Source organism: Ictidomys tridecemlineatus, chromosome 8 (assembly GCF_052094955.1).
Source record: "Ictidomys tridecemlineatus isolate mIctTri1 chromosome 8, mIctTri1.hap1, whole genome shotgun sequence".
NCBI classification, from domain to species: Eukaryota; Metazoa; Chordata; class Mammalia; order Rodentia; family Sciuridae; genus Ictidomys; species Ictidomys tridecemlineatus.
Window position 1 is genome coordinate 27,500,969 of NC_135484.1, and position 17,221 is coordinate 27,518,189.

The window sequence follows — 17,221 nt, forward strand, 5'->3', positions numbered from 1 at the left end:
CAGAGACTGCATATCATAAAAAAAAAAAAAAGCTTGAACAAGGTCATATTTAGTTAGAAATTTTTATTATTTCTTCTCTTTAAACTCATAATTCCATCCTTTATCTCTGAAATTTGTTCTAATGTAACATATTTTATACTTGGAATTATTTTATTAATTTCCTTATTCTGAATCAGTATGAGAAAATTACATATATAAACTGAAATTTTAATTTAAAAAATTTCTAATAGCCATATGACATATGACTTTAAGGATTATTTTTTAAATTGAATTACCATATATTTATTATTAGTACTAGTAGTAGTAGAATAATGCATACATAGTATCATTGATCAAAACTACATAAACATTTAATAAAATTTGACTAATAATTATTAAATACAAAAGCAAAATACTTTGCTTTATGCAAGGGGCTTGTTTATTTTTTTCAGTTAGTTCGTTTATCCTTTCTTAAGTATTACTTAGAATGAGTCAGGGCCATTAGTAAATGAGAAGAAAATAAAATGCTTACTAAGGACAATTGTTAAAGTGCCTTATTTTCAGGGAAATCCCAATCCTATTCCCATGAAACCAATCCAAATTTAAGAGGTACATGGGAGGATTAATAAATGAGGAGAGAATGGGTTGATGAAGGATAAACAGTCCAAGTAAAGCTTAATATAGATTCAGAGTATGCAATAAACTTTTGAAAAAAACAACACCACCAAAATGTTTCCTTTGCAAGTCTGAATAAACGTTCATGTAAATAGAAAATGCCAACTTACCTTGTAAAAAGAAAAATATGTATACACCGAAAACCTTCCCTCTACACTAGCAGCACAGCAGAGATGCATTTGTAAAGGGTACAAATGAGAAAGTTCGTAGTAGAAGAAAACACATTGCTGAATTTCTGTTTTCACAAATTTGGAGGAATGAGAACGATCATCACAATAGAAAGCACATTAATTGCAGGGTTCTTCTCTACTGACGCTCAGTGCAAGAAGGACTCTGTCTGAGGGAGACACACCTGCAATTGGGGTGGTCAGCATCATGGTCGTACACAAGTGACACACTGTAATTTCTGCATTTATTTATTAATGACCATAAGTGGCGTGATAAAATTGTCAAATTCGAAGGTAGAATAAACATGGAAAGCTTTTATTGTCCAGTTATTGCCACCCACTGTTTCTTATTCAATTTCCTTCGTGCCAGGTAGTAGGAATACTGACAAAAGCAGTCTCTCTCTCTTTTGGATACTTATGAAGTGTTACCAGTGTCAGAAATGCCTAGGACTCAGGAAAAGCTAATGTGAATAATGCTATAGAATACATGAAAAAGGTAGGTAATCCCTTCAAGACCACAAACAGTAATCCTAAGTCTTTTCATTGATTAGCTCTACCCAGCACCCCCCACCCCAACTCCCTCTCTCAGAGATGCTCCAGCTACCCGTGACTACACAGGCTTGGGCTTTGTCTTGCATAGGACCCTTATCTGGATATTGTGTGGTCCCAGGACTGCACATGATCCAGGCCACACTAATCAGAGTCTTTCTCCAGGACTTTTCTAATTATCTTCCACTTTGAAGAGGAGCTAGTCTGAGAGAAGGTCCTAGGAATAACAGGTTTAGAATTACCAGGGTAGATGCCAGATAAAAATGAGGTTGCCACACTTATCTTTTTATCTGTCTATCTATCTATCTATCTGGTACCAGGGGTTGAACTCAGGGGCACTCAAGCCACATTCCCAGCCCTATTTTGTATTTTATTTAGAGACAAGGTCTCACTGAGTTGCTTAGTGCCTCACTGTTGCTTCGTCTGGCTTTGAACTCTCCATCCCCCTGTCTCAGCCTCCTGATCTGCTGAAATTGCAGGTGTGTACCCCCGAGCCTGGCTACTGCCGCACTTATCTTAAATGGACTGAAAATATCCTTTCTGGAGAGGCCAGTATGCTGAAATCCACATCTGGATGTCTAGATATTTTAGAAATCAGAATAAACCCATGCTATGAAGGATAATGAAATTGTTAATGTTTGAAAGGGAGAATTCTAATGAAGCAGAAGGCTGTTAGTAGATGCCAGATTGCCTTTTGTATTTATTTTTATATTTATTATATTTTTTCTAGTTCTATAAGATAATATTCAATGTAAACAATGCGGATATTTCATAAAAATTAAATAAAAAGGGAAAAATAAGTAACTTCAGATCCATTGCCAAGAGATAAGAACTGCAAACATTTGATGTTATTCTTTCATGTTTTTTTTAACTTAACTTTTAAAATTTGTTCTTTTTAGTTATACATGACAGTAGAATGTACTTTGACATATCATACAGAAATGGAGCATAACTTCCCATTTTTGTGGTTGTACATGTGGAGTTATACTGGTCATGTATTCATACACAAACGTAGGAAAGTTATGTCTAGTTCATCATACTGTCTTTGCCATTCCCATCCCCACACCCTTCCCTCCATTACCCTCTGTTCAATTTAGTGAACCTCCCGCCTGCATTGTCAGTCGGCATCCACATATCAGAGAGAATATTTGGCCTTTGTTTTTGGGGGGGATTGGCTTATTTCACTTAGCATGATAGTCTCCAGTTGCATTCATTTACCAGCCAATGCCATAATTCCATTCTTCTTTATAGCTGAGTAATATTCCGTTGTATATATTTACCACATTTTCTTTATCCATTCATTTGTTGATAGATTTTAAATATCCCTGAACATTTGGTTTACAGTATACAGTGCAAGGTCATCTCATATATTTTATGGATAAAAGTAGCTTTTTTGAAACTAGAAATGCATGAATCATGCAAACATATTAGTATTCTGTTGAATTGGAAATGGCATTCGGAGATCTCAGGGCTCATGAATCTGAGAAGTCTATGTTCCAAATATTATTTAATTGAAATTAGAAAGTTTTGGCAAAGTACATAAAATATAAGAATTAGAAGCTGAATATTTCACCAGAAACTGGTTTTGTCCAGAAAGGGTGACTACAAGTATATATGTATTATGGCAAAAGAGGTGAAATTTGTTGTAAGGCAAAAAAAAAAAAAAAGAAAGAAAGAAATTTAACAGTCCACAGGAGAACAGAGACTTCAAAGGGACTTCAAAGATGGGAAATAGGCAAGAAACTTCAAAGTAAGGAAAAAATGGCAGTTTTAAATCTTATCTAATAGAAAAGTCTCTGATTTTATAAAGACAGAAACTGAACCAATAAACCCTCAGTCCTTTCTTTGGTAGAAGAATGATTTATGAATCTGGTTTCTTAAAAAAAAAGTCAAATTTGGATATTTTTATACTAAACATAAATATTCTACAATGGATCAGGCAAACTTCATTTTGCCCTTCTTTTAATTTTTATTTACTTTTGAAACAGGGTCTTACTATGTTGCCCAGGCTGGCCTCAAACTCCTGGGCTCAAGTAATCCTCCTGCCTCTGTCTCCAGAGTAACTAGGACTTACACTTATGTGCCACCAGCCTGGCTTTATTATTATTATTATTATTATTATTATTATTATTTACTGGGGATGGAGCTCAAGGCATGCTTAGCAAGTATTCTACCATTGAGCTACCAGCCTTTCTTGAATGCTTGTTTGGAGTTTCTAGGGAGTGCGGTACTCAGTATTCTCTGGACTTCAGAATGGTCCTTCTCTATCCGGGAAGGTCATCCTCTTCAACCAAGGGTGCAACTGCAGCTTCAGGAGGGTCGTACATAGAATGGTGAGAGAGAAAGGGGACACCCATCTAGTCAACTAATTCAGTGGAATCAACTCCAGTGATCAATGGCGTGACAGATGTCACAGCCAGATGGTCCTCATATTCTCCAGCCCTACTTTTTATTTTATTTTAAGGCTTGCTGAGTTCCCCAGGCTGGGCCTCTTGCTTGTGATCCCTCTGCATCTCACGTAGCTGGAGTTACAGATGTGCTAACATCACATCCAGCTATATTTGCCTTACTTTTTAAGGAATATGGTTTTATTGGCTTTCTCAGTAGAGATAACTATAGTTACTAAAGAACACAAAAGTGGGAATTGGAGCACAACATATTTGACTACCTGAAGTGATTTGGAAACACACACTAAAATTATAGTTATACATAAATGCTGTAAAAAGTATGAGGTTTCAATTGAAATGTATTGTGCTGACAGTTTGTAAGCACTTGTGTAATTTGTGAATTGATTTTAGCAAGAGTTAGGAAAATTGAAAAATTCCTGAGTCTGTAAAGAAGTTTCCACTCGACATTCTGGGTAAATTTTCAGTCTTTAGCATTTCACACATTTTTTTTAAATTCTAATTTGTTATATTGATAGCAGAATGCATTATAATTCATATTATGCATATAGAGTACAATTTTTCTTATCTCTGGTTGTACACAAATTAGAGTCACACCATACGTGTTCACAGGTTTTGATATAAGTGATTGTATCAGTTCATGGTTGGGAGGAGAATATTTATAGGGACTTTGAGCCAGATTATAGGTATACACCTATAATAATATTATTATAGTATACACCTATAATCCCAGCTATGTGGGAGACTGTGGCAGGAAGATCCCAAGTTTGAGTCCATTTTGGGCAACTTAGCAAGAACCTGTCTCAGAATTTTTTTTTTTTTTCAAAAAGGAATGAGGATGAAACTCAGTGGTAGTGCCTAGCATGTACCAGAATTTGGGTTCAATCCTCTAAAAATTTTAAAAAGGGGAGGGGGAAGACAGAAGGGAAAAAGAAAGAAGGAACAAAGGAATGTTTTGGTTTATGAGATTATAGCTAGTCTTAAATACATAGGTCAGGGTAGAAATTCAGTCAAGATTTCTACAGTCTTGAGTCAGAATTTATTCTTTTCCAGGAAATCTCTATCTTTGCTCTTGAAATTTTCACCTAGCTGGGCACTACTGGTGCACGTCTGTAATCCCAGCAGTGTGGGTGGCTGAGGAAGGAGGATCACAAATTTGAGGCCAGCCTCAGCAACTTTGCAAGGCCCTTAGCAACTTCGTGAAAAAAAATCTCAATGGTAAAGCACCCCTGGGGTCAATACCCAGAAAAGCCATTCCCCCACCAAAAAAGATTTTTCACCTGATTGGATGAGGCCTATGTACATTATAGCATTAAAGTATGGAGGATAAGTGACTTAGGAAGCTGAGGCAGGAGGATCACAAGTTCAAAGCCAGCCTCAGCAACTTAGTGAGACTGTCTCAAAATAACAAATAAAGGGGCTGGGATTGTGACTCATCGGTAGAGTGTTTGCCTAGCATTTATGAGGCCCTGGGTTCAATCCTCATCACCATAAAAATAAATAAAATAAAAATATTTAAAATAAATTTTAAAAAATAACAAATAAAAAGGTGCTGGGGTTGTAGCTCAGTGGTTAATCACCTCTGTGTTCAATCCCTGGTACCAGAAAAAAAAGTATGGAGGATAATCAAAGTCAACTGGTTATAAATGTTAATCACTCTACAAAATACTTTCATGTCAAAATCGAGACGATTGCTTTCCCAAAGAACTGGTCAATCCTACTTTCTCTATACTCCTGCATATTTCTATTATTATTCTGTTTTATTTTGAAGCAAATTCCAGATATATTATTTCATCCATAAACATTTCATCAAGTATCTTTCAAAAGTAAGGATGCTTTGAAAAGCCCACAATAGTTATTATCATTTAAAATACCAATAATTTTTTAATTTCATAGAATGCTCAGTCAGTATTCCAAATTTCAATTATCTTATATCACAATTTTTTGTTTATTTGAATCAGGATTTAAATAAGAGCCACACATGGAGATTAGCTGTTTATGAATTTCTTTCCATATTGCTATGGTCTGTTTGTGTCTCCTCACCCAAATTCATGTGTTGAAATATCAACTCTAGAGGTGATGATTTTAGGAGGTGGGGCCTGTGGGAGATGATTAAGTGAAGAGGGCAGGGCCCCCCAAAATGTTACAGGTTGGATCTGGAATGTGACCCAAAGGTTCCTGTCTTGAAGGCCTGGTTTCCAATACAGCAATGTTCAGAAGTGGGTGTTGAGGGTCACAACCAAGTCAAGATGGCGCCTGGCAGTCTGCCAGGAGGAGTGGTTTATGAAGTAACACCAGCGAGTCATTAAGATGATGAGGATTCCTTAATGACTGACTGCCCTATCTAGATGATGTTAATTGAAACAAGCTGTGTATAATCAGTTAGGTATATATATACCTCTGCTATCCCGTAATAAAGAGGCTCCCGCTGTTTCAACCTTCACAAGTTGCTAGTCACCTCCCGGTTATTTGCCCAGCCAGATTGGCAAGTGGGACTTTTCCTAAGTGATTTATCATGAGGGCTCTGATCTCATTAGTGGATTAATCCTTTGATGGATTCATAATCCCCTACTCCCACCCCACATGAGGAACTGAACCCAGGAGCATTCTTCCTCTGGGCTACATTCCTAGACCTTCTTCTTTTTTTTTTTTTTTTGATAGGATCTTGTTAAATTTCTCAGGCTGGCTGCCAACTTATTATCCTCCTGCCTCAGTTACTGGGATTGCAGGCATGCTCCTTCACACTTAACTTAGATTCTTAGTTTGATGGCATTATTTTGGAGGGGGGTGAAAACTGTAGGAGATGTGTTGTGGTATGGATAGGAGGTGTTCTCTGAAGCTCCCAGGTGAGATACTGCAGGAATGTTCAGAGGTGAAACGATTAGCTTATGAGAGCTATCGAATTAATTAATTAATCATCGAATTAATTCATTTGATGGGATAAGTTACTGAGGGTGTGCCCTTGGGAATTATATTATCCCTGGTTCCACTCAAGTTCTTTCTGCTTTCTGGCTGTCATGGAATGAGCAGCTTCCTTCTTCCATGATGCTCTCTGCCTTATCTTGGGGCCAGAGCAATGGAGTCAGCCAACAGTGGACTGGAAACCAAAATGAACTTTTCCTTCTGTAAGGTGTTCTTGTCAGGCATATTGATCAATGCTGACTAAAACAAGGTGGGACCAAGTTGAAGCGAGTGTGTCATTGGAGACTATTGTTTTGTCCCTGGCCCCTTCCCGCCCCCTGCCTCTGCTTCTTGACTGCCATGAGGTGAGCAGCTTTCCTCCACCGTATCCTCTCCACCATGATGTTCTCCCTCACCACAAGCCCATACCCATGGAGCTTAAATCTCTGAAACACCTCTTTTGATTTTCTCAGGTATTTTGTCACAGTGACAAAATCTAATATAGTACCCTTATAAAAGAGACCGCAGAGAGATAGCTTGTCCCTTCTACCATGTTAGGATACAGTGACAAGCCACTTTCTCTGAACAAGAATGTACACCCCCAATGGACACTGAATGATCTCAGATTTGCCAGCCTCCAGAACTGTGAGGCATAAGTTTCTATTACTTATAAGCACTGAGTTATGGTATTTTGTTATAGCAGCCTGAATAAACTAAGATGATGATTCTTCTTCCTTTTCTTTTTAAGAACCTGGATTATAAGTATGAATTTTGCAAGTTTCATCCTTATGGGGTAGTTTAATATGTTCCTTATTGAGACAGGGTCTCATGAAGTTGCCCAGGATGATTTTGAACTTGTGATCCTCCTGCTTCAGCTTCCTGAACATCTGGGATTACAGGCATGTGCCACCACCCCTGGCTCCTCTGTTAAATTTAATTGGACCTAGGCATTTGTTTAAGTTCAAAATACATTTTAATTTTATTTATTTCAGTTTTTCACAAGATTACTTCACAGGTTGGTGGTAATATGTCCTTTTACTAAGAGAGAAAGTCCAGCTTTCTCTCTTTTTGTGATATTGGTTGCCATTAAATATGGCTTAATGGTCATATTTTAATTTCACAATTTTTCTATGTTAATTAGCTAGGCTAATTTTGTGAAGAGAAACTTTCCCTTATTCAACTATGTGGTTACCCTAAGAAACATTTGGGATATGAAAAGTAGTAGAAATGTTTAATTCTTTCCCTTAATATCATCCAGGTTTTTTTTGTTTGTTTGTTTTGGTTGTACTGGAGATTGAATCTGGGGCATTTTTACCCATGAGCTATATTCTCAATTCTCTTCTTATTTTTTAATTTGGGTCTCCCTAATTTTCTAAGGCTGGCCTTGAATTTGCAATCCTCCTGCTTCAGCCTCCCAGATTGCTGGGATTACAGAATGTGACTCTGTCTTAGTCAGCTATTTCACTACTGTGACTAAAAGATCTAACCAGAATAATTATGGCAGAGGAAGAGATTATTTGGGGGCTGATGGTTTCACAGGTTTCAGTCCATAGGTAGCCTGCTTCATTCCTCAGGGCTTGAGGTGAGGCAGAACATCCTGGTGGAAGAGTATGGTGGAGGGAAGCAGCTCACATGATGATTAGAAAGCAGAGAGACTCCACTTGCCAGATGCAAAATAAATATCCCAAAGCCATGTTCCCAGGGATCCACCTTTATTTATACTCTTTCCATCTTTAGTTTCCATTCAATTAATCCCATCAGGGGATTAATTCACAGATTGGGTTAAGGTTCTCCTAATCATTTCTTCTCTGAATCTTCTTGAATTGTCACACATATGAGCTTTTGAGGGACACCTCATATTCAAACCCTAACAGCCACCATGTTTGGCTAATATTCAATCTTGACAAATTAGTTTTTTGTATTTCATTATTAATTCATGATTTTAACTATATTTGATGCGCTTCAATTATTTCTTTATTGATTTTCAAATTCTTCCATGTTTGGCTACAGCCTTTGCAGATTGGCTCCTGACACAATCCACCAACTAGATACACACTAGATTAATTAGCCTCATTTTATTTTATTTTATTTATTTATTTTTTAAAGAGAGAGGGAGAGAGGGAGAGAGGGAGAGAGGGGGAGAGGGAGAGAGGGGGAGAGGGAGACAGGGAGAGAAGGGGAGAGGGAGAGAAGGGTAGAGGGAGAGGGGGAGAGAGAGAGAGAGAGAGAGAGAGAGAGAGAGAGAATTTTAATATTTAATTTTTAGTTATCGGCGGACACAACATCTTTGTATGTGGTGCTGAGGACCGAACCCCGGGCCGCACACATGCCAGGTTAGCTCGCTACCGCTTGAGCCACATCCCCAACACTCATTTTAATTTTTAGAATCTGCTTTTTTAAACTTTGTTATTACAATTATGTAAAATAGTTTCATGTTCCAAAGTAAAAAAATCTACAAAACAAGGTATATTCTATTTATGTCTTCCTGTTTCTTTACTTCTTTATCAATAATCATTTTTTCTTTTAAAAAAAATCCATTGTGTTGGGGCTGGGGTTGTGGCTCAGTGGTAGAGCATTTGCCTTGTATGTGTGAGGCACTGTCCATCTACAACTAAAATGAAAATTTTAAATAAATTCATTGTATTGGGAGTTGGGGTTGTGGCTCAGTGGTAGAGTGCTCACCCGGCAAGTGTGAGGCACTGGGTTCGATCCTCAGCACCACATAAAAATACAATAAAGATATTGTGTTCATCTATAACTAAAAAATAAAAAAAAAATTTAAAAAGAAAAACATTGTATTGATACACCTTTCACATACTACAAGATTACATACTTCAATGTATACAATTTAATTGTATACTTTAATGAGTTTTGGAATTTACACACTTATGCAACTATTACCAGAATAAAGACACACACTATTTCCATATCCCCATTATACTAATTTCAGGCTCCACTTGCAAGCCCCAGATAACTACTACAATGCTTTCTGTAACTGTGAATCATATTTATCTTTCCTACATTCATACTGGTGGAATTATTCATATGTGCACTTCTGTTTGGGGCTTCTTTTGCCCATCATAATGTTTTTAATTATCCATATAATTACATTTATTATTAATTCATTCCATTTTAAAAATTAACACAGCTTTATTGAGGTATAAATGACAGTCAATAAACTGTACAGATTTATGGTGTATTATTTGCTAATGTGCAGAAAAGATTTAATATAGCAGGCCTGAGACTGCTATTCTTAGAAATGTTAACTTTCTTTTTCCTTTTTTAAATGATATTGATACTTGAACCCAGTGGCACTCTGCTGCTGAGCCACATCCCCAACTCTTTTATTTTTTTATTTTGAGACAGGATTTTGCTAAGTTGCCCAAACTGGTCTTAAATTTGTGATCCACATGCTTTAGCCTCCCAAGTAGCTGGAATTTCATGGCAAACATCAACTTTCAGGGCTGGACTTTGGGAGAGTGTCCACCATTCCCTGATAAGAAAAGGTCACTGTGCCTAAACTGTGCGAACAACATGGCTTCTAACAAACATTTGCTTTCCTTCTGGAAGTCTGGAATTTTTGTAAAATAACTCAGTCCCTAATGAGGTCCCATGGCAGATAAGATTTCACATGTGTTGATTTCACAACTCATCGATGCGGGGAATTAAGACTGTCCTGAGTGACTCCACAGAGAAAGAATTCCTAGAATCTTGTGCCTTCTTTGCTCTGGGACTTTGTTTCATGTGCTTTTTTCCTTTTGATGATTCTGCTATGTTTCCTTCCACCTTAATAAATCATACCCATAAGTACAGCCACATGCTGAGTGTTGTGAGTCTTCCTAGGGAATCACTGAATGTGGGGGTTATCTTCAGGGCCCCTAGCAGAGATAAGATGTGAAAAAAAAATTTATACACACACACACACACACATTTACTGTTTCTATTCTAGCTCTTGTCTTCTTTGGTGTCCAACCTGCTATTAATACTGTCCAACTAAATTTTAATTTTATATACGCTACTTTTCACATCATTCTCTTTGGTTCTATTATATCTTCCATTTCTCTCTTAAATGCTTGTATTATCTTGAATTCGTAAATACTTCTGCCTTTTTCTTTTTTCCTGTACTGGGGATTGAACTGAGGGGTGCTTTATGCTGAGCTACATCTCCAGCCCATTTATCTATCTATCTATCTATCTATCTATCTATTTATTTAGCAATACTGAGGATCAAACCTAGGGCTTCACAGCTCTACCACTGCGTTATATCCCCAGCTCTTATTTTTTCAGAGCTTGCTAAGTTGCTGGGCCTGGCCTTGAATTTAAACCTCTTGCCTCAGCCTCCCTAGTCACTGGGATTACAGGCACATGCCACTCACTGCCTTTGACATTTGGGCTAAAAGTTATTTTAATGTCTTTGTCTGCTAATTCCATCATTCCTGTCACTTCTGGGACTGTGCCTTCGATTTTTCTCTTTGTTAACAATCACTTTTTTTTTTTTCTTGTTTGGTAAATTTTGATAGGATGTCCGATGGTATTTTACTTTATTCAATAGTTTATTTTGTAATATTTCTTTAAAGGGCAATATTTTTTTTAATGGCACACAATTAGTTACTTATGGGTGAATTTTCTTGTTTTTAAGTTCCTCTATAACAAGTTTAAAATGGTCTTTACTCTAGCAATAATGTAGTGCCATTTTCAAGTCATGGCTCTTCTGGGTTTCTTTCAAATGCTCTGTGGATTCAATAAAGTCTTTCTGCCCTGGCTAAAGCGGGTGGGAGGTGGCTAATTATCCCAGCTCTGTGTTAGCTCTGGTTAGCTTTTCCAGATATTATCAAAGAGTTCCCAGATACCTATGCTATGCTTATAGATATTCTTATCTGAACTTAGGTGGTTTTATTTTACACATGTGCAGAGTAATATTCAGCTAAAGATTCAGAGTCTCTAAGCAATTTGGAATTTTTTCTCTGCTTCTTCCTCTTGGGTAATGTGGCTTTTACATTCTAACTGCCTCAGCCTCCACCAATTCCAATCATTTTGTCCTCAATCAAGGATCACTGGTTCTCTTTCTCTGCACCATTATCCAGAAATTGCTTCCCACTGGAGGGATTATCTAATACATTTCCCCCCTTTCAGGGTTGCCAGTCCTCCTGCACTGTTTCTAATATTTGAAAAATACAAGAAATAGAAAAGTACATATAAGATGTTATCATTTGAAGAAAGCAAGACACACAAATGTGTGTGTGTGTGTGTGTGTGTGTGTGTGTGTGTGTGTGTGTATTACAACATACAGCCAGGCGTGCATGCCTGTAATCCCAGCAGCTCAGGAGGCTGAAGCAGGAAGATCACAAGTTCAAAACCAGCCTCAACAATTTAGTGAGGCCCTGAGCCACTTAGTAATATCCTGTCTCAAAATAAAAAGTTCTGGGGATGTGGCTCAGTGGTTAAGTGCCCCTGGATTCTGGGTTCAATCCTGGGTATCAAAACAAAAAAACAGTGGAAATATGTTACTTTGAAAAATTATTACTTGGATTTCTGATTCAGAAAGAGAGAGAGAGAGAGAGAGAGAGAGAGAGAGAGAGAGAGAGAGAGAGAGAAGAGGATCTGGAATTAATTGTCCAGTTAAATAACTAGAAAACTGGGGGAAAAATTGGTAAATATAGAGATAATTAACATTCCTTTTTATATCTGAATAGTACTCCACTTGGGAGGTATATCACTGTTTATTAAACCAGTCACTGAATAATGAACACTTGCATGACTTTTAATCTTTTGCTATGACTAATAGTACTGAAATGAATAGCCTTGTAAAAATGTTTTCATAAATTTTCCAGTGTATCTTTGAGATAAATTTTTAGAAGTGGGATTGCTGGATCAAGGGTTAATTAGTATGTAATTTTTCTAGATATTATCAAATGTCCTCTGTAGGTGTTTAATTTTTAGTTAACCAGAAATGAAAGAATGCCTATTTTCTCACCTCCAGCCTCACAAATGAAGTGTGTTGTCAAATGTTAGGATTTTTGCCAACACAGTAAAAAGTGGCATAATAGTATAATTTTAATTTGCACTCATTGTTATGATGTCGAGTTTCTTTGTAGATGGGTAAGAACCACCTGTACTTCCACGTTTATGAATTGCCTACAGCTTTCTTTCCTTTTTTAAAAATATATATATATTTTTTAGTTGTGGTTGGACACAATGCCTTTATTCTATCTATTTTTGTGCGGTACTGAAAGCTAGAGCCTGGCACGTGCTAGAGGAGCGCTCTACTGCTGAGCCACAACCCCAGTGGCGCATGCCCCGCCCCCCTAGATTTCTATAGCTTTTTTTTCTTTAGGATTTTTGGTCCTGTTTTAAAATTTTATTTTTAGAAACTCAGCTGTGATAAGCAGTTGCAGATGACATCCTATTTGTCTAGTTTACATATGTCATATAAAGACTTTTCATTTTTATGTTATCAAGTTTCTCAATTTTTTCCCTTTTAGATTTTGAGTCCCAATCCTGAAAGTTTTCCTTATTCCTAAATTGAAAGAAAAAATGCACATACACTTTTGAAGTACTCCTATAGTTCACTTTTTACAGTTAATATCTTAGGCGTGTGGAACTTTCCCTGATGTGTGGTGTGGGGAATGAAACTGATTTTACCTTTGTATTGCCATTGAGTGACCTGTTTCTTCTGGATTCCTTATCTATAAAGATGGCAGACTTGAGATTTGGAAATAAAATAGCATAGCAAAAAGCTCTTCTTATTTTTCAGGTAAAATGGACTTAAGACATTTGACCATGTTATTTACTAGAAAATAAACCTACCATCAGTGACAGTAATAGTAAGGAACTTCAGCGACAGTGTTCTAGGGCCTGTAATTTGCTTCTTCAGACCTCATCGATCAATAGAATGCTACTGCCCTGCTGTGGTCTGAATGTCTTCCTTCAAATTCACGTTGAAACTTAGTCATCAATGCAACAGCATTAAGTGCGGTCCTTGGGAGTTTGAAATGTGATTCATGTTTTTCTCCAGTCTTTTCCCAGGACTCATTAATCTCGGCTTGGGAAGTGCAAACCCAGTTATTGTACTTTATTTCTTGCAACTTGGACTAGCTTTCCTACCATTGACGTATTAGCATTCCAGAGGAGTTCTCTGGGAATTTACACATCTGTTTTGCTCCCCATACAAATGGGTACTTTTTTTGATTGCTCTTAAACGATCCAGGCATTTCTTTCATGTGGTTCAATTTTAAAAACAGAATAAGTCACTCCATTTTCATCTTTTATCTTGTGCATAATAATTTGCTGCCCATCTTCTATCTGCAGAGCATCTGTGGGGGAAATTTTAAGATCCCAAATGGGAATGCCAAATCGTTCGGCAGGTGGAGCTAATCAATTACTCATTAACAGGACCAGTTATTGGAAATTTTAAAATGAGAAGTACCAAAGGTCGACAGGATAAATTTAGCCTGTAATTTCTAAATTTAGCTCCATTGTCACTAATAAACTCTCCTTCAGTTTAGGTCCCAGCTTCAGGGCGCTAGTTGACACCTTCCTGCCTCGCGCCACGCGGGCCTCCTCTGTGCTACCAGGGCTGCAAGAGGACCGGGTCCACGCTGCGAAGCAAAACCGGGAAGCCCTGAGGAGGGCGCCGTGGCCACGAGGAACGCTGGATAAGTCTCTGGGGCTGATTCTGGGACCCCCCTCCAGTAGGACTAGAGAGACTTTTTTACGCCATTCTGTCGTCGCGTACTGCAGCTCTTAGGTGGGGGCTCTTGGCCGCGCGCCGCACTCGGTGGGTTCCGTCCCGGCTCGAGCTTCCTAGCAGCGCCCTCCCCGGGGGCGGGCCTTGACTCCTCTTGCGGGGGACGAGTGGGCGGCCAGACTTGGGTGGCAGAGGGGGAGAGCGACTGCTAGAAGCTGCCGAGTCCCTGGAACTCAGCGGCTGCGGAGGTCTTCAGAGAAACGAGGCCAGGCGAGGGGGAGGAACTAGAGCCTATGAAAGGGAGCTGCCTCCGAGGAAGGAGGCGGGAACTTTCGGCTGCAGCTGCAGCTGTTCCGGGACGCAGCCCGGGAAGCCCGCCCGCCGTCCTTAAGGTGCTCGCCAGGTAGCTCCGCACCCAGAGGGCGCCCTCCTCGGCCCCTCCCAGTGGCCGAGACGGAAGGAACCGGTGGCTCTCCGGTTGCGAGGGCGCAAGGCACCCCGAGCGCGGCGCCCTTGAGCCGCACCGCGGCGCAGGTTTGCCAGCCGACTTGTCCGCCTGCCAAGAAAAGGAAGCGCTGTCCCTTCCCGCTCACCCGGGCTTCCCCACCCCGTGTACTCTCAACCCTGCAGCGGGCGAGCGGCGTGGCCACGGAGGCGCCGAGGAGGGGCGAGCCGCCGCCGGGCAGCGGCGTGCCCGCGGGCGACAGGGCGCAAGAGAGGAGGCGGCGGCGCGGCGGTGAAGGCGCAGCGCGCGATGGCAGCTGCTTAGCCCGGCGGGCGCGGAGCAGCCCTGAGCTGTGGCTGGCCAGAAGGTGCGGCTGGGCCGGGGACACCGCCGCCGCTGCAGCCCGGCCGTCAGAGATGAGCACGGAGGCGGGTGAAGGCATCACTTTCTCCGTGCCACCCTTCACCTCCTCGGGCTTCTGCACTTTCCCCGAGGGTGGCAGCTGCCGGAGGGGAGGAGTGGCGACGGTGGCCGAAGGCGAGCCCAGCCAGCTACCGCCGCCGCCACCGGGCAGCTTCTGGAACGTGGAGAGCACCGCCGCCCCTGGCACCGGGTGTGCTGCTGCCACCCCTGGGAGCAGCGCCACCCGGTGCCGGGGCAACTCCAGTAGCGGGGGCGGCCGACGGACCACGGTGGCATATGTGATCAACGAAGCGAGCCAGGGGCAGCTGGTGGTGGCCGAGAGTGAGGCCCTGCAGAGCCTGCGGGAGGCGTGTGAGGTAGTGGGCGCCACCCTGGAGACCCTGCATTTCGGTAAACTGGACTTCGGGGAGACCACGGTACTGGACCGTTTTTACAATGCAGGTGAGTGTGAAACCCCTTCACCGTACTCCGCGGTCGGGCCCACATATTTTTTTGGGGGGAGGGGGCGTTTTCTGGGGAAACATTTTGTTTGTTTTTCTTGGCGGAAGCATGCTGCCTACTTACTTCTCGCCCCACCTAGGGGGACGCGAGTGGCGCTGCGTGACTACTCCTGGCGCTGGCCGATCCTTTGGGAGGGAGTGTGTGCTTGTGCAAGAGCCAGTGTTTCGTGCACGAGACCCACTGACCTTACCCACCACCCGGCGCTGGAGCCCTGGGGTCCATGTGGTCGATCTGAAGAACTGTTTTTCAGCAGTGCAGGATATTTCCAATCAGTCCTCCATTCAGTATGTCTGTTTCACTTTGTTAGGTTTGTCCCCAGTTTCCCTTTTACTTAGACCTATAACCCTTTTGTGTGTGTAGTTTTGGGAGTACAGAAACGAGGACTTTATGCCTCACAGCCAGCTGCGCGCAGTGTACTGTAAGTTGCGTGTCTTGTCCTGATCTTTCCAACTCATTTTATCTTCAATAAGTTTTAGTGCCTTGAATTTCCTTTCTTTTACCAATTTGAACTTTCAAGTAATTACTTCCCAAAGTCATAAGATCATGACTTCAGCAAATGCCTATGAAATCTTTCTTGGGATCTTGGTGAAAGAACCAGTTTTTTTTTTTTTTTTTTAACCTAGCCTATGCATCGTGGTGGGCTGGAAAATTTATAATTTAACATTGTTTAAAACGCTGATATGTTATCTTAATGACTCAGATTAGCTTGGTCATTAAAGTGATTGCAAACGTAGTCCATGCAAAACTTTGTATTTTTTTTTCAGGCTATCACGGATTTCAGAAAGTGTCAGGCAGTTCTAGTGGCTGTTAGCAAATGTTAGGAATGATAACATGTTTTTGAAATTAACTATTAGCACTCTGTCCATCCAATGTTGAGAGTGCAGCCTTAGTTATTTTTATAATTGTGGGTGGAAAAGCTGGCTTAATGGTTTCAAAACAATAAGCTTCTTGTACTTGTGATCACATTCAAGGTTTTATATTCCAATCTTGTTTTCAGTTCTGATTTTCTACAGCCTCTTCAAAACACCTAAAGTAGGCTTATGTCAGTTTTGGAATTCAGCCAGAGCTGAATATTTTAAGAACAAGAAGAACTTCATGTTAAGGAAGCCAGACTAAATAAACTAGGACTTTCTGGTTCTGGTATTTTTTCGTCCCTGTCTTCATAGTTGAACACGAGTATAATATATTATAGCTTGGTCCTTTGGGCGGATTGCTATAAAAATTACATAAATGTAACTTTTCTAAAAATTATAGCACTCTTATTTTTGGTTTATAATTTGGAAGAAGTTTCAAAGAACTGAAAGATATGAGCGGAAAGTAGCCAGCTAAGTAAATACTTGAGTCTCCTTTTACTGCACTGTAGATGGGGCATTTTTTTCTAGGGCTATAGAAAAAAAAAGTCTTTAAGCTAATTTGTAAGAAACTTTCCTAACAATGCACTCTTTCTGTTGTTTTCCAAATATTATCTCTTGGAAAAGGAGGGAGAAAG

At 40.1% G+C, this 17,221-nt stretch overlaps 1 protein-coding gene across 7 annotated transcripts in view; it reads left to right on the plus strand.

Annotated features, from left to right (window-relative positions):
* The first annotated feature begins 14,467 nt into the window (after window positions 1-14,467).
* Map3k5 (mitogen-activated protein kinase kinase kinase 5) overlaps window positions 14,468-17,221 on the plus strand; it is a 210,060-nt gene continuing 207,306 nt past the window's right edge. For 2 of the 7 annotated variants that reach the window (XM_078019061.1, XM_078019062.1), the window contains exon 1: window positions 14,704-15,672. In XM_078019061.1, coding sequence (XP_077875187.1) covers window positions 15,225-15,672 — 448 coding nt within the window. In that variant the 5' untranslated portion in view covers window positions 14,704-15,224. Of the gene's footprint in view, window positions 15,673-16,104; window positions 16,151-17,221 lie in introns of those variants that run through there. The other 5 variants (XM_078019059.1, XM_078019060.1, XM_078019065.1 and 2 more) reach the window with 4 other exon arrangements.